Source organism: Ostrea edulis, chromosome 5 (assembly GCF_947568905.1).
Source record: "Ostrea edulis chromosome 5, xbOstEdul1.1, whole genome shotgun sequence".
Classification (NCBI taxonomy): domain Eukaryota; kingdom Metazoa; phylum Mollusca; class Bivalvia; order Ostreida; family Ostreidae; genus Ostrea; species Ostrea edulis.
The window spans coordinates 75,416,783-75,442,576 of record NC_079168.1 but is presented as its reverse complement, the minus strand read 5'-3'; the positions used below and the strand labels follow the sequence as shown (position 1 = coordinate 75,442,576).

Sequence of the window (25,794 nt, the reverse complement as noted above, 5' to 3'; positions counted from 1 at the left end):
ACAAAACAACTCCCGAATTTGGAATTTTTTTCTTTTTGTATATGAGTTTCTCTTACCTACAGTTTACTACTAGTGATCTTCAAAATGTGTGGAAAGTATTTGCAATGTATATAGACCTCTATTAAAAGCTTATCAAAAAACTAAGATTTAAGATAAAATGTTTGCACCCTACCTAATTTTTTGAGGAGTGGAATACGAACCGCACATATATTTTATTTTGGCCTAATTGCTTTTCTTATACATTGATGATAAAATTTATGTTGATTTGTGTTTAGTTCAGGAAGAAAGACTTTAAATCACTGATCTTTCATGTGTAGATTGTACTACGAGGCAAGCACTGGTTTTTAAACCCCTATATATACCACATATTTCAGGCACTCTAATACAATTATACATTAGATCCACTCACACATTTGCTACACTAACATCCAACCCAACATCATGTTGAGGGTCATATTCTGGTGACCTGAGACACTAAAGTAATCATGTGACAGATTTAGCCAATCACAGCACAGCTTACTTCAAGAGTTGATAGAGATTATGTACAGTGAAGCCTGTTTAATCTGACATACACTGGGAGACAGGTTTTTTTTGTTGTCAGAATACACTGTATGTTGGAAGGAACAGTGAAAAAAAAATGAAAATAGAAAATTGAGAATGAAAATAACTGCATAAGGGACAGAATGCTGAGTGAAATGGTTGCATAGGTGTCGAATTAGACATTTTTATTTTTGAGTGATAGAACCTACAGTATATTTGAATAATGAAATGGGGCAGATTAAATGTGACACATTCCTGCACCATTCCGAGTAGTGTTTGGTATAGGGAAATTGAGACCATTATTGATAGTGCAATTACAGCAAGGTCCACTTCTGCTCCAAAATGTGTGTCATGTGTTCAATCTTGTAAGTATGTATGTAGAATATAGATGTCGGCTCATGTTGTTATTTCTCATTCACGGCGAACCTGTGTGATCTCCAGGCATCTCTATCCTGGGTCTTCTGCTCAATCCGTCTCCAAGAGTATCCCATTTTCTTGGTGTCGGCATCGAGGTCTCGGCGCCACGTTTTTCAGTCGGCCTCAGTTTCTCTTTCTTTGGGGATTCCAGGTCAGCACTTGCCTTGTGATGTTTGACGCTGGCTTACGGTGTGTGTGGCCAATCCACCTCCAGCGTCGTTTTAGAATCCTGTCTTCTACAGGGAGTTGGTTGGTTCTCTGCCACAGGTCTTTGTTGCTGAGGTTTTCGGTCAGCATCCTTCTAAGACAAGAATTTGTAATGGTCTGGACCTTCTTGAATGTTGCCACTGTTGTCTTCCAGGTTTCAGCCCCGTAAAGAAGAACTGACTTGACGATTGAGTTGAATAGCTTAATCTTGGTCTGCAGAGTCAGCTATTTGGAATTCCAGATGTTCAGTTGTAGAAATGCTGCTTTGGCTTTTCTTATTCTAGTTCTCGCATCACCATAAGTTTCGTCCAGCTTGTCGATGGCACTTCTCAAGTATGTGAAGGACTCCACCTCTTCTAGTGCCTCTTCCAGCTTAATTGATTCACTGCTGACAGTGTTAACCTTGAGGATCTTGATCTTCCCTTGTTGAGGTTTAGGCCTACTTGTGCTGAGGTGGATGCTACATTGTTGGTCTTCTCCTGCGTTTGTTGACGGGTTTGGGACAGTAGTGCCTGGTCATCTGCGAAGTCGAGGTCATCAAGTTGCTTGAAAGGTGTCCACTGGATTCGTGTCGTTGTGTTGGCCATTGACATCTTCATGATCCAGTCAATAGCAAGCAGGAAAAGAAAAGGGGAGAGCAAGCACCCCTGAGGAGGTCTGGTTTTCACCTTGAAGGCCTTTGTAAGCTGGCCTCCATGGACCACTCTGCAGGTCATCCCTTCAGTAGAGTATTTGATGTCAATGTTAACTATCTTTCCTGGCACCCCATAGTGTTGGTAGTAGGTTCCAGAGGGTTTTCCTGTCCAGACTATCAAAAACCTTCTCATAATCTACAAAGCTGATGTACATGTAGAGCAGCGAATTCCATTCCAAGGACTGCTCAACAATGATGTGGAGGGTAGCTATCTGATCTGTGCAGGATCTGTCTTTACAGAAGCCTGTTTGCTGGTCCCTTAGGTGAGCATCTACCTGGTCCTTAATCCTGTTCAGGATGATCCTGTTGAACACTCTCCCTGGTACGAACAGGAGCGTAATCCCTCGGTAGTTGGTACATTTGGTAGGTCACCCTTCTTAGGTATCTTTATAAGGTATCCTTCCTTCCAGTCTGATGGTATCTGTTCCTTTTCCCAACTCTTTTTAAACAATGGAAACAGCATCTCTACGGTGGTGTGTTGGTCCGCCTTGAATGCTTCTGCTGGAATACTGTCTGGGCCTGATGCTTTGCTGTTCTTCATCTGCTTTATTGCCTTAGGGCTGTTCCAGAAATGATCAAATGGGGGGGTCGGGCGGCAAACGATATTTTTTTGTGTGGGTGGTCGTATTTTTTCATATTTTAATTGGTCCGTGGTTGGACTGTTAAAAAAATATTTATTATGGGTAGTGAGTAGTTTCTATTGTTTTATTTTGTGCCATGTGGGTGTTGAGTTTTCAGAATATTTTTATTGTCGCTCTTGTCGTGTTGGTTACAAAACGTCGGAGGGAAAATTGAAAACATGCTTTCGAAATCGGAAATCGGAAGTAACATAGAACTATTCGAGTTGTCGCTCTTTGCAGCGCATAACTTTCCATTACGGCACTCTTCAAATTAGAGGCGCGTTTAGTAGGGTCCCTTTGGACGTGATGGCGGCGAACTCTGTTCTGTAGATTATTACAGTTTACAGTGCATCGATTTTGGGAATATTTTGAAACCAATAGGTATTCCGTTTTCTAATAAAAATAGGCAAACCTTAGTTGATTTATACGAGGGTACCAATGCGTTATATTTATCAGTCGGTGTGATGGTGATATAGAGGCCTCCGGGCGCGGGCTCCATTAGAAGACGAACGATTCGTGGAAAAACATATCCATACCCATTTCATGATAATAGCATCGTTTGGACTCCCAATCTTTCCAACATTCCCGCCATAGATGCCTTTGATTGTTGATGTGACATCGTTTCTTCAGAACTACTGTGATACAATGTCGCACAGGCATTACCGCGTCATTGACTAGAATGTTTGTCCCGAAAACCTCGCGAGATTTGTACCGTTTTCATTTTTAAAAATATTTTTGTGGTGGGTCTGGTTAGTTTTTTTTTTTTTATTAGATGGGTCATTGTAAAATGAGTTTATTAATTTGATGGGTCATGGGGTAATTTTTTATTTTTTTTTATGGGTGCTTGGTATATACAAAAGGTGCCTCCCGACCCCCCCCCCCCCCCCCCCCCCCCCCCCCCCCCCCCCATGTATTTATTTCTGGAATAGCCCTTATAGATTTCCTGTCTGGTGGGCGTGTTGATATCTATGGGGAGGTGTTCCTCTGCTGCTGGTATGTCTGGCAGATTGGGTGGTGCTGGTCTATTCAGCAGCACTTCAAAGTGTTCTTTCCATTGGTTGCATTGTTGTTCTTCTCCAATAAATGTCTTTACTTTTCACTGGTCTTTCTGGCTTGCTAAACTTTCCAGACAATTTCTTTGTGGTGTTGTACAAATCCTTAATGTTTCCGTTTCTCACTGCTTCTGATGCCAGGCTGTCAATGTAACTTCTCTTATCATCTCTAATGCTTTTCTTACTGTCCTATTTGCTTGAGTGTATTCCTTTTTATACCCCCCGCAACAAGTTGTGGGGGGGTATACTGGAATCGGGTTGTCCGTCTGTCTGTCTGTCCGTCTGTAGACACAATGGTTTCCGGGCCCTAAAGCATTATCCTTTCCACCTACCGTCACCATATCATATATATGGACTACCCATGGGATGAAGATGTTCCCTATCGATTTTGGGGTCAAAAGGTCAAAGGTCACGTGCACTGGACATCGAAGTAGCAATGTGGTTCGGTTTGTCATACCATTTGTTTTTTACACTCAGAAAAGAGGTAGTTTATACCTATTACCAACACCCTGTGGGAGATTGGGGTAAGCGGGGGGTATTCTTAGTGAGCATTGCTCACAGTACCTCTTGTTTCAGCACTGTTATATACAACTGCTTTCTTCTCCTTCCTATCTTGGATCTTCTTCATCGTCTCTGTCGACAGCCATGCTGGGCCCTACAAGTCTCTGTCACTGCTTCCTTCACTTTTTTCCACTTGCTGTCGATAGTCTCTTCTTCTTCTAATTATTCCTGCAGCACTTGGAACTTGTTTTTCAGAGCCATTTTGAATTCCTCTTCTCTTCTGTGCATACCTCAGAACATGTGTTGTACTTGTGTCTCTATAATGCTGGTCCCATCCAATCCTTCTTTAGCTTCAGTTTGAGACAAGCTAACCGTAGGTGGTGATCCGACCCGCCGTCAGCTCCTCGCTTCACCCTGACATCCTGTAGAGACCTTCTGAACTTCCTCGCAATGCAGACATGGTCTATCTGGTCTTTAGTGCAACCGTCAAGTGAAACCCAAGCCTTGTGTATCTTCCTGTGTGCATAAACACTGTCTCTGATCACTAGGTTGTTGAGAGTGCACATGTTAGCAAACCTCTCCATTTTCATTCAAGTCATCCAGTCCACAGACTCCCATCACCTCTTCATACCAGATGTTATCATTTCCTACTTTCGCACTGAAGTCTCCCATCAGGGTTTTGACATGTGTATCTAAGAAACTTTCAAGGATGGTCTGCAGTCTATTGTAGAACCAATCTTTAACATTGTCACTGCTGTCGTTTGTAGGAGCATAGCACTACATTTATCATTATTATCTTTTTCTTCTTTGTCTGGAAAGATGCCATAATGATCCTTGGGCCATGAGTTTCCCATCTGACTAATGCTCTCTGAGCTGTTTTAGACAGCATCATAGGGTGTGAGGGGCATCTTTCTCATGTCCTGATTACAGCAGCATCTCACCATACAGTCACAAGTTTTTTCTGTCCTGAATGTGTCCATCATGTTTCGCTTAGTCCTAGCAGGGTTAGCATGTATAGTTCCACATCTCTACAGCCACTTCCGCTGTCTTGCCTGCTTCATACATGGTTCTCACATTCCATGCTCCATTGCTGTTCGCCCTTGTGGAGAGAATGGTGGTTGGCTTTGTAGCTTCTGGATTCTGGTTTTCACCACATCATACTTCTTGAGGAAGAACCATTTCTTCTCAGGACTAAGGTGTCTTTATCTCTATTAGAGCTTAAATTTCTTTTACGAGGTGTAGTAGCTGGCCCCATGTTCAATCCTCTTCCTTTTTCAGCCAGGCTTGGGACCGTCCTTGGCGGAGTTACACTTTGTTACAGCAATCTTCAAATCTCAACTGTACGCCAAGGCGTGAACTTTAGACTATATATATGATTGTGGCTCTCTATGCAACAAAATCATCATTTGTACAATTTTTTCCAAAATATTTTATGCAAAATTCTTTATACAACTCCGTTGTTCTTCTCAAATTGACGTAAAGCAGAGTGATGACATATATACACAACGTGTCACCCTAATCATTGTTTGATATAAAATGGCTTTTCTCTGTGGCTGAGTAGCTAGAGCATTGCGTTCAAAATCACATGGCCTCTCACCTCTGTCGGCGCGGGTTCGAATCCCGCTCACACAGGTAAGTGAGAAAGTTTCCCAGTTTACTTTCGGAAGGTCGGTGGTCTCTTCATTGTACATTGTAACTGGGTTCTCTCTTCCACCAATAAAAACTGGGTGCCACCATATAACTGAAAAATTGTTGAGTGTGGCAGAAAACATCAATCAATCAATCAATCAAGCAGTTAAGTATTTTTCTTCTAGGATACGCAGAGGACAAGCTTTTACAAACTTTATATTTATACCATACATTTATATTTGCAGTACAAGTAGAGTGAAGTGATAGTAAATATTTGAAACTATATTGGGCGTGTTTTCTTTAATAAAAAAAAAGATTCAGTCTTTTAAGCTATAAATTTTATTGGGTTCCTGAAAAACTATTATCAAACATTGTCCTTTCAATTTCATTCATCATATACATATGAGTGTATAATAATGAATCTCTATTGTGGGCATGAGAGACATGGTTTGCATCATCCAACTTGTATTGACGATATGTTAAGATGATTACTCATTAAGGAACCTTGATGCACTGCAAATTGATGATTTCTAATAATTAAGTGTTCTTTTAAATTATAAACTAAGCAAGAGCTGGTTGTGCATTACTACACGACTAAATAAACAGATATAAATTTACTAGTCCCATACCGGCAAATTTCGCCAAAGGGGACTTAATTTTGCATTCCATCCATCCATGTGTCTGTAAGTTCGTCAAATACAGTTTTCTGCTCTTTTTTCGTCATGCTTGCAGATATTTATTTGATCTTTTGTACATTGCTTTACCACGACAAGTTCAATTTTGTTCCGATCCATTGATTTTTTTGCTGACTTATGGTTCGTGGACTTAAAAGATAAACGCAATTATTTTCTGCCAGTAGGGAACTATGTATTGCCATGCAATGCTCTCAGAATGCTTGTTATAGTTAAATTGAGATACCGTATATACTCGCCTATAAGTCGGATTTTTGGGAGTCAATTTTTGGTCCAAAACTCTATGTTCGACTTATAGGCGCGTCCTAAGAAGATTGGTATTTTTCTGGGCGGCGAAATGTAGTGTTTTTAAACAACTCTGACGATTATCATGGAGTACCACTCAAATGATTATTGTTCACAAATAACTAGACATATTGTATTGTTTGTGTATTTTAAAATTATGTATAAAGTACAAGTATTTACATATCTTTATCTAGTTAAAAATTATATACATATCGATAACTAATACTTTCAATTCAACTAATCTATCGTTTATCGGTAAAATTGAATTACGAACCCGATTTAATATTGAAATATTCATATGTATACCGGCTGAAATATATTTCATAACAGACTGAATATTGTTAACAGATAATTTAGATCATCATTCTTGACTCTTAAAAACTTTATTGTTGATACAATGAATTATACCGGAATCCCACAATAACAGTTTGCGTGAGGCGCGTGCCACTAAGTAAACACGGTGTCAGGTACTGGTAATTAGGAGACCATAATTGCTTAGGTAACAAGGGATCATTGCCCATAATAGAACAAGGGTTGCGTTTAAACCCCAATAGATATGGCTTGGATATTGAGCAGATCATAATTATTACGGTAATTTCTCGAAATATTTGTTGAAACTTAGGTAAAAACACTTGAGCATTGACTTGAAATTGTCAACCAAATCTGACAAAAATTTGTACTGACTTATAAGCGGGTCAATGGCAAATTCCTACAAAACAACCTTAAAAAATACAACCGACTTATAGGCGGACCGACTTATAGGCGAGTATATACGGTAGGGGAGTGCCAATACTGAAGTGACTTTCCCTATCGAGTTAGTTACTGTAATACAGAAGAGAAGTTTATAGAAATGGGTCACATGTGTACAAAGTAAAGCACAATGCTGTCTTTTTAAAAATTGATTTCATTGAATATACTACCGGTCAATCATAATCCTTGCCCCCATCTTAATAGTGGTCCTGAGATTGAGCATTCGTGACCATTGATCTCTTGTTAAACAATATCCAACTGTTCTTGACATTGTGTAAACATACTACATAGCAATTTTTGGCAGGTATATAATGTTGGCCTTTTTTGGTGATTTCCAAAGATTCACCAAAATAAAAATTGCTAAATTTAAATACATCAGTAAACCTGTACATTGTATGAATAAATAAAAATGTGTTCACCAAAATTTTATCCACCAAAATTAATGGTATCCCTTGTAGATCCAAATCCACCAAATTTGTGTCTCGCACAATAAATGAAACAACTATTATTTATATAGTAAAGTGTTCATTACAAATGTCATCAAGCTCTTTATATTTACTATTCATGTCCGTTACAATCCACTTTTAGAAAAATTGCATATACAGTGGAGCCTCGTTAATCCGGACACTTTGGTTCCCAGCAAAATCGTCCGGATAAATGAAGCGTCCGGATAATTGAATCGCATATTTTCTATCTTTACATAAGTAACCAATATGTGCCTACTTTATTGATGCATAGTGAATTAAACACATTCTATCATTGGATTTGACCATTTGCATTAGTAAATAAATTATGATAATGTTAACATTTACATGTATTTCAAAGCACTAAAATTTAATGTACATGTTCAGTGTATTTGCCTTTGCTTACATTGTACATACATATGATCCCTACAAATAAATATACAAAACTGTGGACCGTATGCACTAAAACAAATAATGAAGCACTTTATGTAACTATAAGTAAATAAATCATTAGTAACTAACATAATAATTTACACTTCAAACATTTCATCACACTTTTACTTTTTAAAGAGGCCGGTAATTTCCATCTGTCACGATTCACGGGTTCGGCGGTATGTTAAAACAATCTTCATCGTCCAAAGTTGATATAAGAATTTCGATTATCATGTCAATTGACAACATTCTTTAACCGAAATTCAATCTGCCAGAGTTTATATTTCTTATTCTATAATTATCCAAGACAATATCGGGAGAACAAAATCATTTAAGCTCGTAATATCAAGACCTATTAACAAAACTCGGGTGAAACTAACATTACTGGTACATACAGAATTTAATTGTCATTTTCCTTAAAATGGTAATTTTCTCACTTCTACCCAGAGTTTAAAAATTCGAAAGCAATAAAGCTCTACAACATCGTAACAAGAATCTATCGTACACAGGTACATTCTACATGCGTGACATTCTAAACGTTAAAACCTTATACTACATATACATGTGCATGAACATACATGTATATTTCACGCCAATCAACAGTATAAAATCCAGAATCTAGAAGTATAAATCTACACTCTTTAGATTTGAATAAGCCGATATCAATTTACGAATCATTACAACTGATATGTGTAGCAGTTAAAAAAATCATCATTACGGCATGATGTTTAATTTATTAATACTATTAGGGTATTGATCAAGACTATAACATAGTATGCTACAGATTTATTTACAAAATTCAACACTACATGCAATAAAGATCTTATGTGCGAAAATTGGCAATACAATGTCTCGATCGGCACGTGCTATCTAACGGACTTATCATCACACACCACCTAATTGAAAGGATGTGTTGACAGGGTACAGGTAATCGCTTCAATTAGACAGTTTGGCTTGTTTTCTTTATAATTTACGCCTTATTAAATTGTCCGACACAGACCTTCCCTAAACAAAATTACCGTCCGGATTAACGGTACAATTTTCAATGCATTATAACGTTTTGTAGTAAAAAGTGACCGTCCGGATCCGGAACGCGAATTTCCGGATTAATGATGCAAAATAATGTATAAAAATTCCGTTCCCTAGAAAAATCGTCCGGAAGGTGAAGCGTCCAGATTAATGGCGTCCGGATTACCGAGGCTCCACTGTACATGTATTTAAAAAATTTTTTAATTCAAATGTAAATCTATTGCTGCAGAGAAATTGACAGAGTCGAAGTCTGACCGATGCATGTCCCAGCTTACTGGCAGTCTGGACAAGAAAAGTTCTGGGAAGTGTCAAATCTCTGAAGACTGTGTCCAGCTAATGACCAGCCGAGGACTGACCGGGTACGGAATTACTCACCAGATACTGTGGAGCATGCTCTCGGAACAGGTGTGTACATATTCAATGTACCAGTAATTATCATAATGAGGTGTACAGTCTCAGTGTGTACATATTCAATGTACCAGTAATTATCATAATGAGGTGTACAGTCTCAGTGTGTACATATTCAATGTACCAGTAATTATCATAATGAGGTGTACAGTCTCAGTGTGTACATATTCAATGTACCAGTAATTATCATAATGAGGTGTACAGTCTCAGTGTGTACATATTCAATGTACCAGTAATTATCATAATGAGGTGTACAGTCTCAGTGTGTACATATTCAATGTACCAGTAATTATCATAATGAGGTGAACAGTCTCAGTGTGTACATATTCAATGTACTAGTAATTATCATAATGAGGTGTACAGTCTCAATATGTACATCAGTAATGTACCAGTAATCATTATGATGAGCTGTACTGAAAATACAACACACTGTACAATCCTTATTAACTGCAAAATGTGCATTGCATACTTACTGACAATAAAAGTACCCCACAGACAGATAACACTGAATTCAGGTAAAGGTCAGATTCTACTGTTACATGTATTTGTATAGTATTTCACCCTTTATAAGGCTGTAGTGGACAGAAAGGTTTACAATATACTGATTGATTGATTGAATGTTAAATTGTTTAACGTCCCTCTTGAGAATACAATATACTGTATACATGTAGGTATAAGTAGAGAAAGATGGAGAATGCACATGTCATACGAAGTTTGTATGTGTATTTCACAACAGATGTACATGGTGATTTTCAGTGTACAGTAAAACACGGTTATAGCAAACCCCAGGGCCAGCGAAACCAAACTTCATTATACAGTAAAACACGGTTATAGTGAACCTCCAGGGCCAGCGAAAACCAAACTTCAATATACAGTAAAACACGGTTATAGCAAACCCCAGGGCCAGCGAAACCAAACTTCATTATACAGTAAAACACGGTTATAGTGAACCTCCAGGGCCAGCGAAAACCAAACTTCAATATACAGTAAAACACGGTTATAGCAAACCCCAGGGCCAGCGAAAACCAAACTTCATTATATAGTGAAACATGGTCATAGTGAACCTCCAGGGCCAGCGAAAACCAAATTTCATTATACAGTAAAACATAGTTATAGTGAACCTCCAGGGCCAGCGAAAACCAAACTTCAATATACAGTAAAACACGGTTATAGCAAACCCCAGGGCCAGCGAAAACCAAACTTCATTATACAGTAAAACATGGTCATAGTGAACCTCCAGGGCCAGCGAAAAACAGTTCATTATAACCAGATTTCATTATACAGTAAAACACGGTTATAGTGCAGGATCAGCTTAAACAGTTCATTATAACCAAACTTCATTATACAGTAATACACAGTTATAGCAAACCTCCAGAACCAGCTTAAACACAGTTAATTATTACCAAGCTTCATTGTACAGTAAAACATGGTTATAATGAACCTCCAGGGCCAGATAAATAAAAGTTCTTTATAACCAAACTTCATTATACACATCGTCGGAAACCCACGGTTGATTAAGCTTCATTCCTCTCTCCATCACGCGTTCGTCCATTTTATTCCTACTCGCTTGTTTTCATGAATAATTAATGAGGCAATTTGATTGGACCCTCATAGTACACCCTGAGTGAATTTGTCCAATCAACAAGACACTTTCAGTCCAATTTCGGTATACAATTGTTGTGTTAGCAAAGTTAAGTTAATGCTACCTTTAAAAACAGAAGAGTTCCATTTCTATAACAATTAATTTGATTGGACGGTATTTTTCATTATTTTTTCATGAGAACGAGCGAGTAGGAATGAATGGACCCATGATTGATGGAGAGGAACGAAGCGTAATCAACCATGGGTTTCCGACGGTGCATTATACAGTTAAACACAGTTATAGTGAACCTCCAGGACCAGCTTAAACAGTTCATTATAACCAAACTTCATCATACAGTAATACACAGTTATAGTGAACCTCCAGGGCCAGCTAAAAACAGTTCCTTATAACCAAACTTTGTTATATCCAATAAACATTTTCATTATTTTCCTCTCATAGGAGAATAAATATCACTAGTTAAAGTAGCAATAAGTGTGAGATCATTAGATTTTGTTATTTTGAGACTTTTTGTTTGTCTGTATTTGTTTAACCTGAAACATCTTGGAGTCACCTTTACCCATCATAAAGGATGAAATATACATAACATATGTGTTTAAAAGAAGAAGATGTGGCAGTGTGTAAGTTTGCCTTTGTTTTGTAGGCTGGGTGTTTGACCGTCATGAATTCCCTATTTAAGAAGTTGGGCAGTTCACTTGAGGACTTTCAGACAGAATTTTGTACCAACAACTTTCTGGAGATGATCCAGACAGTTCACACTGTGCTCCAGGGAAAAATTCCCCCCAGATTTCAAGATCTCTTCCTTGAGCAACGTAGGCACCCTAATGTCCTCCTGATTCACGGTGTAATTTGAAATTGGTCGTACAAGATGTATGTTTTAGCCAAAATTCTGAAAACTATTAAAAGTTAAACGATAAACGAAAAACAGAGTAGCTGAAGTAAGAGTCTTAGTTCCATATTTAGCCCTTGATATAACAGTGGCAAATATTTTTGTGTTGGAATACCATTTACCCAGTACATGTGTTAATTAAGGTTATACACAGCATTTCTCAATAATATGTAAAGTTTTGTGACATTTCAGGTACAATGCTCTTACATCCTATCTTGTTTCTACAACAAAAAACTCTGGTTAAATTACTGGGATTGTGTTAGAGTTAGCATGTTTTGATAATTCCTGGTTGTGCCAAGTAAAGATTTTAAAGTCAACTTGTATGTATAACAGAAAGGTATATGATTGTAGCAAAGGAAATGGACAAAACTTTTTGGATCACTCATGACCCTTGCATTACTAGTTAGGTGATCTAATCAGGCCAATATACGAAGTACAGTAATACCACTACAATACAAAATCTAAATCTATACCAGAAATCATTTAAAAAAATTCTTCATATCAATACATGTAATAGCGAAAAATAGTTTTAGAGAAAAATAATGGCAGAAATGTCATGTATGACCTGAAAAGTAAAGAATCAGGTGTTGAAATATCTAGCGGAAGGACTTTGTTGTACATTCTCTAAATTAACTTTTATCTACTGGTATGTAGCTGAGTATCTTAAATCATTGAGAGATTATTAAAATTATTAACCACTGTCATTGCAAAGAAAAAAAAGATATCCTGTTGTTACTACCCAGTAATTCCTAGAAAATATTCCTTATATTTCAGAATTCATCTGCCCAAATATTGGCTTCCATGAGTTTCTATCCAGCACTTACCTAAGTGAAATCTTGAAATGGCAGAAGAAAAGTGGCTGCTATGGCACTATGCCAAGAAGTGGGAATTCGGGGTCACAGGGTGACTTTGAGTATGATTATGAAGAAAAGAAGGAAGACAAAGCTGTCCAGATACCCAGCTCCAGGAACATTAAGTTTATCACACAAAATCCTGACAATATATCACGGGAAGGAGTGGTAGTGCAAAGAGGTCAAAAACTAGTACAGCAGCTACCTATACAAGACAGTGTGAGACAGAATATGAAATATCCAACTACAATTTCTCAAAGCTATCAAGTGAAACCTCTACAGAGAGGTTTACTTTCATACTCTGATAGAAAGACATTCAGAAGCAGGAGATTGATGGCAGAGAAAGCACTTTCAGGTAGATATTCACAAATTTCATTTCGTATTTATTATCCCCTTGCAATTCATTGTGAGAGGGGATGTAGTTGGGGGATCATTTGTGTGGAGGTGAGTATATGTGTGTGGGTGTGTGAGTGTGTGTGAGTGTGTGTGTGTGTGAGTGTCTGAGTGTGTGTGTGAGAGTCTGAGTGTGTGTGGGGGTGGAGGTGAGTATGTGTGTGTGGGTGGGGGTGAGTATGTGTGTGTGGTTGGGTGTGAGTATGTGTGTGTGGGTGGGGGTGAGTATGTGTGTGTGTGGGTGGGGGTGAGTGTGTGTGGGTGGGTGTGAGTATGTGTGTGTGTGGGTGGGGGTGAGTATGTGTGTGTGAGTGGAGGTGAGTATGTGTGTGTGAGTGGAGGTGAGTATGTGTGTGTGGGTGGAGGTGAGTATGTGTGTGTGGGTGGGGGTGAGTATGTGTGTGTGAGTGGAGGTGAGTATGTGTGTGTGAGTGGAGGTGAGTATGTGTGTGTGGGTGGAGGTGAGTATGTGTGTGTGAGTGGAGGTGAGTATGTGTGTGTGGGTGGGGGTGAGTATGTGTGTGTGGGTGGAGGTGAGTATGTGTGTGTGGGTGGGTGTGAGTATGTGTGTGTGAGTGGAGGTGAGTATGTGTGTGTGAGTGGAGGTGAGTATGTGTGTGTGGGTGGAGGTGAGTATGTGTGTGTGGGTGGGGGTTAGTATGTGTGTGTGAGTGGAGGTGAGTATGTGTGTGTGAGTGGAGGTGAGTATGTGTGTGTGAGTGGAGGTGAGTATGTGTGTGTGAGTGGAGGTGAGTATGTGTGTGTGAGTGGAGGTGAGTATGTGTGTGTGGGTGGAGGTGAGTATGTGGGTGGGGGTGAGTATGTGTGTGTGGGTGGAGGTGAGTATGTGTGTGTGGGTGGGGGTGAGTATGTGTGTGTGGGTGGAGGTGAGTATGTGGGTGGGGGTGAGTATGTGTGTGTGGGTGGGGGTGAGTATATGTGTGTGGGTGGAGGTGAGTATGTGTGTGTGGGTGGGTGTGAGTATGTGTGTGTGAGTGGAGGTGAGTATGTGTGTGTGAGTGGAGGTGAGTATGTGTGTGTGAGTGGAGGTGAGTATGTGTGTGTGGTTGGGTGTGAGTATGTGTGTGTGGGTGGAGGTGAGTATGTGGGTGGGGGTGAGTATGTGTGTGTGGGTGGAGGTGAGTATGTGTGTGTGGGTGGGGGTGAGTATGTGTGTGTGAGTGGAGGTGAGTATGTGTGTGTGGGTGGGGGTGAGTATGTGTGTGTGGGTGGGTGTGAGTATGTGTGTGTGGGTGGAGGTGAGTATGTGGGTGGGGGTGAGTATGTGTGTGTGGGTGGAGGTGAGTATGTGTGTGTGTGTGTGGAGGTGAGTATGTGTGTGTGGGTGGAGGTGAGTATGTGGGTGGGGGTGAGTATGTGTGTGTGGGTGGGGGTGAGTATGTGTGTGTGAGTGGAGGTGAGTATGTGTGTGTGAGTGGAGGTGAGTATGTGTGTGTGAGTGGAGGTGAGTATGTGTGTGTGGGTGGGGGTGAGTATGTGTGTGTGAGTGGAGGTGAGTATGTGTGTGTGGGTGGAGGTGAGTATGTGGGTGGAGGTGAGTATGTGTGTGTGGGTGGGGGTGAGTATGTGTGTGTGGGTGGAGGTGAGTATGTGTGTGTGGGTGGGGGTGAGTATGTGTGTGTGGGTGGGGGTGAGTATGTGGGTGGGGGTGAGTATGTGTGTGTGGGTGGGGGTGAGTATGTGTGTGTGGGTGGGGGTGAGTATGTGTGTGTGGGTGGGGGTGAGTATGTGTGTGTGGGTGGGGGTGAGTATGTGTGTGTGAGTGGAGGTGAGTATGTGTGTGTGTGGGTGGAGGTGAGTATGTCAGGGGTGTGATTTTTCCTCTTTTCAGAGGAAATCCTCTGATTTGCTCAATTTTTTAAAAAAAAATATGAAACACTCTGGATTTGATCTAAAGTGGCAGAAAATGATATTTTTCCAGGTAGGGTGAGGTGTTTTCCTTCCTTTTTGACCAGTTTTCCTCTGATTTATGAGGAATTCAGTCACATCCCTGGTATGGGGGGGGGGGGGGATGTGTGTGGATGAGTATTGAGTATATGTGTGGGTGGGTGGGTGAGTATGTGTGTGGATGGGTGGGTAGGTGAGTGTGTGGGGACAGGGGGTGAATATGTTTGGGTGGGTGGGTGGGTGAGTATGTAGGAAGGGTGAGTATGTTTGTGTGTGGGGGTGAGTGTGTGTGTAACACTGAGTTTGTAGACACTCTACAGGCCACATTTTTTGTTCAACTGGTTTGATACTTAACATGTAGCTTTGTTATCAAGAGAGGAAGAAGCAAATTAAGTTTTGGATCAAAAGGTCAAGGTCACTACATGACTTCATCGAAAAAACTTACATTTACTGATTGCCTACATTACGAAAGGATGCTGAGCTTTGTGGAGCTCTTGTTTGAATTACTGTTTATGCAACAGTATTTTGATTCTGTAGTGCATATGCTATTAAATGAAGGAACTTTACAATACCTGAAATGTGTACTACATGTAATAGTTATAATGTACAGGTAGATATTATATACAGGTAATAGTTATAATGTACAGGTAAATATTATATAAATGTAATTATAATGTACAGGTAGATATTATATACAGGTAATAGTTATAATATAAAGGTAGATATTATATACAGGTAATAGTTATAATGTACAGGTAGATATTATATACATGTAATAGTTATAATATACAGGTAGATATTATATACAGGTAATAGTTATAATATACAGGTAGATATTATATACATGTAATAGTTATAATGTACAGGTAGATATTATATACATGTAATAGTTATAATATACAGGTAGATATTATATACATGTAATAGTTATAATATACAGTTAGATATTATATACGTGTAATTATAATGTACAGGTAGATATTATATACAGGTAATAGTTATAATATACAGGTAGATATTATATACATGTAATAGTTATAATGTACAAGTAGATATTATATACAGGTAATAGTTATAATGTACAGGTAGATATTATATACAGGTAATAGTTATAATATACAGGTAGATATTATATACAGGTAATAGTTATAATATACAGGTAGATATTATATACATGTAATTATAATGTACAGGTAGATATTATATACAGGTAATAGTTATAATATACAGGTAGATATTATATACAGGTAATAGTTATAATGTACAGGTAAATATTATATACAGGTAATAGTTATAATGTACAGGTAGATATTATATACAGGTAATAGTTATAATATACAGGTAGATATTATATACAGGTAATTATAATGTACAGGTAGATATTATATACATGTAATAGTTATAATATACAGGTAGACATTATATACAGGTAATAGTTATAATGTACAGGTAGATATTATATACAGGTAATAGTTATAATGTACAGGTAGATATTATATACAGGTAATAGTTACAATGTACAGGTAGATATTATATACATGTAATAGTTATAATATACAGGTAGATATTATATACAGGTAATAGTTATAATGTACAGGTAAATATTATATACAGGTAATAGTTATAATGTACAGGTAGATATTATATACAGGTAATAGTTATAATGTACAGGTAGATATTATATACATGTAATAGTTATAATGTACAGGTAGATATTATATACAGGTAATTATAATGTACAGGTAGATATTATATACAGGTAATAGTTATAATGTACAGGTAGATATTATATACAGGTAATAGTTATAATGTACAGGTAGATATTATATACATGTAATAGTTATAATATACAGGTAGATATTATATACATGTAATAGTTATAATGTACAGGTAGATATTATATACAGGTAATAGTTATAATGTACAGGTAGATATTATATACAGGTAATAGTTATAATGTACAGGTAGATATTATATACATGTAATAGTTATAATATACAGGTAGATATTATATACATGTAATAGTTATAATGTACAGGTAGATATTATGTACATGTAATAGTTATAATGTATAAGTAAATATTATATACAGGTAATAGTTATAATATACAGGTAGATATTATATACATGTAATAGTTATAATATACAGGTAGATATTATATACAGGTAATAGTTATAATGTACAAGTAGATATTATATACAGGTATTAGTTATAAGTACAGGTAGATATTATATACAGGTAATAGTTATAATATACAGGTAGATATTATATACATGTAATAGTTATAATATACAGGTAGATATTATATACAGGTAATAGTTATAATGTACAGGTAGATATTATATACAGGTAATAGTTATAATGTACAGGTAGATATTATATACATGTGTAGGTTTTGTGTAGGAACCTATTGGATATGAATTAAAGAAAAAATGTTCTTGCACTTTATTTTCAATTTTGTTGATCACATTTTCTTGTACTTACTATTCTACTTGAACAGGTGGCTGTTTGGCTCACAAGACAGCGGTGGCTGCAGGTGCTCTAATAATGTACCTCAGATACCTTATTTACCCGGGCCAATCCAATATATTCAACAACGATGCCTTCATTAAATCAAAAGTGTCTGCCATCAAACCTCTGACTAATAATGAAGATGTAGCATATGCATTAGCCATGGGCCAGTCTCTGAATGAAATGCCAAAAAACGCTGGTGGAAATTCTGTCAGTAAAATGGGGGATCAGTCAATCATAGCAAATCGAACCTTGCTTAAAAAAGATTACAGTCATCCACTGAATAATAATGTCCTGGCAGCCCAGCTTTATGGTAAAAATGACAAAGATGAATATTATTCAAATCAGAAATTGAAAGAAGATTACTACGAGGATAAAAATGAAGCTCCAGAATATCCTAAACATGATCAGAACAAGCTCAACTCAGGACACAAACTGGTGCATTTTGACAACAGGAAGCAGGATAATGGGAATTATGTGGACGAAGATTACAAAGACGATGGTTACAATGATAAAGATGAGGAGAGAGAGGAGGAGGATAAGAATGATGATAGAGATTACCCATACTATGACAACAACCAAAGAAAACAGCGGGAGGAGGCAGACCGTATTGAGAGAGAGGATAAAGATCAGTACCTTGTCAAACAGGACCAAGGAGAAATCCAGAATCCTGCGGGGGGCATCGAGAGTCAGAAGCCTGTACCCGCCACCAGGACAGAGGGACCATCTCTGAGGTCGGTGATTCTGGGCTTTAGCATCGTTTTCTGTGTATTATTATTTTTTGTTTATCGATTTATCAGAACTAGACGTGTACATATACGGTACAAGCTAAGATCTTTAATGAGGCTGTAGAATGTGGTATAAAATGTGGTGACTGAATGATGTTATAAGATCTTTAATGAGGCTATAGAATGTGGTATAAAATGTGGTGACTGAATGATGTTGTATGAGGTCAGGGTCAATTAAATGATAGGGTCTAGATTTTGTGCATGTATGCAATTTTGCTAAGTTATTCTTGCCAACAATTGTTTTCATCTAATACAGTTTATTTATTGACAATATAGTTTACATGTATTTGTTGAAATTTTACTTGCATTGTGTAAGCAGTGCATAATGTTTGTTGACATGATAAAAGCACAGGGTTCAAAAATGTTTTAATTTGAGTGTAAATTTTTGTGAAATTATCTGTCTATGTATCTCCACATTAAGTCTTCCACTTTTCATGAAATGTACAAATGATGACTTATAATTTTTCACTGTTGTAATTGAAACTTTGAAAGAGTGAAAGAGACAATAGAATATCTGAAACAAGATCATTATGTAGAGAGACCTTGTATCTAGCAGACGGTGTGTCCCAAAATACAAATTATAATTATTACCGGTAATTCAGTATTTTCAATTTTCATGTGCATGTGTTTAAAATTTGACTTGCAATATATTGCATGCAAAAATTAGCTTTGTCTCTAATAGGATCATAAACTTAAACATTGATGTACTTACTTTCCATCGCCATGACATTTCCTTTGTACATGTAATGTTACTTCTTGGTTTTTGTAGATTTCTTTGTGTCCGGACTGAAACTTTTGTATTGTGTAATCAGAAAAGGACATAAAAACACCTCATAATTGGGAAAGTGATATTTCAGGCCATTCTAATACTTTCAATTTCCACCAATGTATATGTGTATGAGAAAGTGTTTTGAAAAAAAAAGTGCTGCATGGATTACAGTCAGATTTTTACAAATGATAGAGTGTTTTTACTTTCAAAAGTAGATTAAATTTTGGGAGTGATCTGTGCATGTGAACAGATTTTTAGGGGTCATACAGGGCTGAAATAAGGCTCCATTCACCTTAATTTTTAGGGGCCCTATAGGGCTGAAGTAAGGCCCCATTCCCCTTGATTTTTTAGAGGCCCTATAGGGCTGAAACAAGACTCCCATTCTCCACTGGAAATTCCACACGTTATCCCCAGAGGAAATTCCCACTACAAAGCTGTGTCAGGATACAGAATTTTTTGTGTCAACTCTTTATTAAATTTTTCATTATGTAGGAGAGGACATTCATATTTAGTAGAGGAAATTCATATTTAGTAGAGGAAATTTATATTTAGTAGAGGAGATTCATTGAAATAATTATACTTTTACTCATTACCACTATCGGAGAGTAAAAAATAAACTAGGATAAAATCAAAGGCAATCAATCACATTGGGTCTTTTTCTTATGCCTCCATAATTGGAGATTCTAGGGCACATAGTTTTCTGTTTGTCTGCAAAAACTTTAGCCTTGGCTATTTTTTAATAGATGGTGATAGGGCTGTCATATTTCACATGTGCATTCCTTGTGATAAGACCTTTCTTATGAGAATTACTCTCCTTCCATGGGGGGGGGGGGGGGGGGGGGGGGGGCATGTCAGTGTTTCACAAACACATCTTATTATAAAGAAACTTTTCCCAACCTGACAAAATGATGATAAAAGTTTCCCAATAAAAAAAGACCAGGCCCCTACTACTATTCAGATGTAAAATAAAAAAAAAAACCCACTGCAGATTTTAATTTATTGCCTTACTGGTGAGTAAGCTCCATGATGTAGAATGCCTACACTGATTAGGCAGGTTAAACAGTGTAGAATATGCTCGGTATTAATGTGTATGTTGCACATAGAATTTGGGAGTAATGATGGAGGTTAGCAGCCTCTGACTATGTTTTGGCTGAAGTAAACGTGATATTGTGTGTGTCTTTAATGAAAGGAAGCTTGTTTGTTGCATTGACATTAATAGAGGGCGGCACTGGCAGCTGTGTCCTTGGCTACAATCTTGGTCTTACATCATATTTTACTTTTATGTTTGGTGCTTGTGTTGTGTCATAATCAACCATCCTCGTTTACATGTCCCATCAACTTCCACAAGTTTCTCATTTTGAGTGTTTAGTATTTTTGTGTTCAGATTTTATTATTCTCTTCCATGATGAATCACAAGTTGTAAGAAAGGAGTTGTGAATTGTTGCGAAATTTTAATTGTGAAATCAAGGAAAATTATGTGTTCTTTTTGTTCAATTTGTTTTCATAAAAAGGTCTAGCTTTAATTAATGCAACTGACACTGCACTTTGAAATCCTGCAATAAATATGAGCAATTCTTCCTCCTCCTCGTAAGAAAGCAACAACAGCAAAAATTGCAGGAAATGTCATTTCTAAGCAGATTGGATGTGTGAATAGCAGAATGTATTCTTTTGTGCCATAACTATAGATTATTGACATAGTGTATATTCGATTCAGTCAATAGACAATTGCTATATGTATGTATAGAGTTCAGTGAAACTGATAAAATTACTGAAAGAGTACAAGTAGATTTCCTGTATTTATTACTTTGTGGGTATCCTGTGAACATTTATTGCTGTAAGAATTCATGTATTAGTTATGCCCAAAGGGCCGTATGTTAGCTAATAGTATATATTTGCATGCCAGGTTTTGAAGTTTTTATGCATTATTACACGTATATATCATTGTACTGCAAATTGAAATACACAACTGTTATTTACATTGTTACACTTGTAAACTTACCCATAGTTATCCAATATGGTACATTCATAATATTTAGTTGGTGTTATGGCCATCGTCAGACACCCACGGGTAATCTCGTCTTTTACTCGAGTTAAAAACGAGATCACACGTGGGTGTCCGACAATGAGTTACGACTTATTTGAAGTTATCTCGCAGGCATGTGATTTTTTTATGTGGCCGTCTTCATGTTTGTTAGTACAAGGATGTCTCTCGATGCGTCTGTCTGTCCATCAGTATAGATTTTTTTGTTCTGTTCAACCTTATTCTTTCACGGATTAAATTGCAACTTGCTGTGTATCTACTTTGTAGACCTACCCAACTCTTGTTGAAGTGTCCACAACTTTATAAAAGTTATGCCCCTTAGGACCATGGAAATACTTTTGATTTATTTTTGTGTCTCAAAATTTTATGAATCATTAATTTGTTATTAAATCATAAAAAAAAACATTTTTATGAAAAACGTTATTCAATAAACCTGTAAAATTATCAGCAATTTATCTACATTAAATACAACTTCATTTTACGGTATTGTTTGACAGGTAGCGTTTATTGTTTGACACAGTGTTTGAGTTATTAAAAATGTGCGCATGTGCATATTCCACGCATTTTTGATATTCTTTAAGTTTTCATGAAAAATACAGGTTGCTGAACGTAAAACGTTTTTAGCGATTTTTTGTAGTTATAGAGGGGATGGGAGGGAGGCCGGGTAATACGGAGGAGAAGAAGCAGAGAAGGAAGAGTGAGGAGAGACAGAAAAGGGATGGGAGGGGGGAGAATCTCTATCCCCCTCCCTCCCCATTGAAAGGTGTACTGTGAGAGTCCCTAAGGATCCAAGTCCTATCACAGTTTTTAACTAGGCTGGTATCAATTGACACAGTTGAGCAGAAGTATTGAAGATGTGCATATTTTTTTGTGGAATTTGACTTGAATATTGCAAGTTCTTGAGCTTAGTCCATTTGTTGGTAAAAAAAAAAAAAAGAAGAAGTTTTAATATGGTATATCTATGCGTCTTTGACAGATGTATCTAAATTTAACGTAATAATACTTTTTAAACAAAACTTTATGATAGTTGATATTTATCTTGATAACCAGGAATCGCAAAAAATACCCAACTAAGTTTCGAGGAATTTCACTTAATTTTTAAATTTTTTTTTTTTAAGAATGGTGATTTTAAAATAGCGATTTGCTTGATTTGTTTGATAGGACTTCTCTGTGTTGGCCTAAGCCAGGGATTTGAGGTACTCTATTCCCTATATATTCTGTTAAGAGCGATATTTTTCATTGGCGACAAAATACACGGTTACAACGGCGCCGCGGCAAACCTAAGACGTTTAACACACGTAATGACTTTCTTTGCTCAATGCCCAGCATTAAGGTATTCAATGTATAACGAAAGAAAATTAAATAATTTAAATCAAAATAAATGTGTATTGTGAAATAATGATGAAAATGAAATAATTCAAGTTCACATGACTGATAGATTATTTGAAGCCGACCTTTTTGCATTTGAAAATTTTTGGAAGAGTTACCCATCCTTGATAAAAATTGGGGGGGGGGTGTCTAAATTTTCTTAAAATAATTGCGATAAATGATTAATTTTATAAAGAGTAAGTTTATGTGACTTTTTATGAAAATACAATTTCTTATAAAAAATATTTCAATTAAACATGCTCTTCCCATATACTTCAATGTAAAATTCAAGGTGAAATGAATTATGGTGAGTCATTTTCATTTCACTCTTCCCTTCTTCGAAATGCAGCCATGATTACCAAAACCATAGTTACCATTCATATATTAGAAACGAAATATGTTCATTTTACATTGAATACCTTAAAAATGAAAATCGGATGTTTTTTGTTTATTTTTATTTGAATCGACCTAAAACGGAGGGGACCTCGCGATATTGCCTCGTCATGATAGATTTTTGCACGATAAAGAACCCTCACTGGTCTGGATTGCCATGTGCTGGTCACAAATCGTGACACTTCACCTACAGCTGGTGACTCTCTACCAATCTCGCGAGATTCATCGAGGCTGGAGAAAGGCGTCGGTCCATATATCCATTCTCGACGAATCTGGCTGACATACATGTCTTTACATGAGTGAGAAATTCTCTAATGGAACGAGTAAAACAATCTACAAATACACTGAGCTTTAAAATTAAAATGGGAAGAGGTGTGAACGACGTAATGTACTGTAAATGTGATGACGTGGTAGCAAATTATATATTTTTTCCAACACATTAATTTACATACTTCATAATATTTTTATTTATTTATTACATTTGGATGTCCATATCTGACAAATGTGGTGCAAGGTTGGAGTTTGTTGGCTCAGATAAATTGATGTTAAAATGTTAGAAAATGATAATGAGGCATATTTGAAATAAGATATGTACAAATTATATGCTAGATTAATACATGTAGATCTAATTTATGTACATCTTGTAATTTTCGGGACATTTAATTTGGGTACCTGAAATCATTGTGTTAGAAAGTAGAAATAATGCGATTTAAGGTAGCTCACTACACTAAAGCTTATACTCTTTATGACCCTATGTCACAAGATAGCGATTTAAAAATGTTTTGTGAAATTATTTGTATCGATCGATTTGTTTGACTACCATCGTAGCTCAGTGGTTAAAGCATTGGGCTGGTGAACCGCAGATTTCGAGTTCAAATCCGCCAGTCATTTGTTCATATGTGTTGAAATAATTTTTTTGAAAATCATGTTTTTATCCAAATTTGCATATTTTCTGCCTTTTTGGAAAATATACTTATTATATATCATCATATCTTTTATGATTAAATCAATTCGTACTGATTTGAGAAACCATTTCAGAGTGTAGAGAGCCACCTTAATTTGTTTCAGAACTACTGGGTTGTGGGAGGGGGGGGGGGAGATGTAAATATTTGTTTTGTTTGTGGATGATCGGTGCGTTTTGTTAAAGACTTGGTGTTTTGATATTTATTTTGGGCTGTGGCAAATAAAGTTAAGAGGATAACCGATGCTTGTTGCTTTTGTTTTTGTGAAATGTACTTAAATGTCATTCCATAGCCATTTAGTGGGCAATTAAATCACATATGAGTAGATCATATACGATCGATGCGCTTGTTTTGTTGAATTATACCAATGTACCTTTATATTGTAACATTAGGCTGGAAATCAGAGGGGAGGATGTTGACAGTTGATATGACTACATTGTAGTTGTGGCTGTGTCTTTAGTGTGGAAGAGGATTATGTGGTAAGAAAATTGGATTGGCCTGTTCGTTTTTATTGTATTATCTGGATCACTCTTGCAAAACTCATGGTATGACTGATATGTATAACGCAGGCATCATTCAATTTCTCATACACTTTCCATCAGACACTTTCAATTTCTTTCTCAATATATTTGTACGGCTTACAGTTCAGAAACATGGAACAAGTAAAAATAAATCCCAGTGACATTATTTAGTTCATTGATTATTTGGATATATTGAACAATTCAGGTCGGTCCCCGGAATTTCAGTATTATATAACGTACATATTCTTGGTTTTAGTTTCACTGGTGCCATCTTCAACAAGTACCTCCCCATTTATGTTGTGAATCAAGATCTTGTCCTGTAACTAAAGATCTTGTCACATATCTGCCATTGGTAATTTTTGATCCATTCTATAATGATCGGTTTGTGATGTAAAATATAATCCCTGATTTTCTCAAGATCTCGCTGCAATCTTTTGTTTCCTTGTGTTATGACCCAGTCCACCCATCATTACTAGAAGAATGGGATTATAAAACCTAGCCGCACCTAAGATGTAATGTAGAACCAGGGGTGGATCCGAAACATTTTTCGAAAGGGCTGGTTTGATCCAAGTTTGTGCCTTTTCCGCCCGAAAAAAGATGTTTGGAAACCCCAAAATGGTAAAAATTGACTTTTGAAAATTATACCAAGAAGGGAGGTGCAGCTCCCGTACCATCTATATAACTAGGTCCGCCACTGAGAACTTGGATCTGCCACCGAGAAGTGTCACGTGTTTCGATACCTTCCCATTTTGTCTCAGCGTACAATGGTATCTGTCACTCCATACTAACAATAGTTCTCTGCGTCTCCGCACACAAACGAACTGACGGAAGTTTGTCTGTCACTCATGACCCTTGATTTTGTTAGATCTCTATTATTCGAATTATTTTCTGATAGGAATGACAAATAAAGGACATACAATAATATTTTGATATTGCAAATTTTCAAAACACATTTAAATAAAAAAAATGCAGTTTTAGTAGAAGCAAAATTAAAACACCTGCAGATCAGTAGTCGACCCCCCCCCCTCTCTCTCTCTCTCTCTCTCTCTCTCTTTCTCTCATTTGGCATGTTAATCGAC

General features: G+C 37.1%; 1 protein-coding gene across 1 annotated transcript in view; it reads left to right on the top strand.

Moving 5' to 3' along the window:
• Nucleotides 1-24,435, top strand: part of LOC125651017 (uncharacterized) — a 30,223-nt gene extending 5,788 nt beyond the window's left edge. Inside the window, exons 3-6 of the mRNA XM_048879617.2 lie at nt 9,542-9,717; nt 11,964-12,132; nt 12,984-13,415; nt 17,863-24,435. Of these exons, the coding sequence (XP_048735574.2) occupies nt 9,542-9,717; nt 11,964-12,132; nt 12,984-13,415; nt 17,863-18,725 (1,640 nt within the window). The 3' untranslated portion in view covers nt 18,726-24,435. The remainder of the gene's footprint in view (nt 1-9,541; nt 9,718-11,963; nt 12,133-12,983; nt 13,416-17,862) is intronic.
• The last annotated feature ends 1,359 nt before the right edge of the window (nt 24,436-25,794 follow it).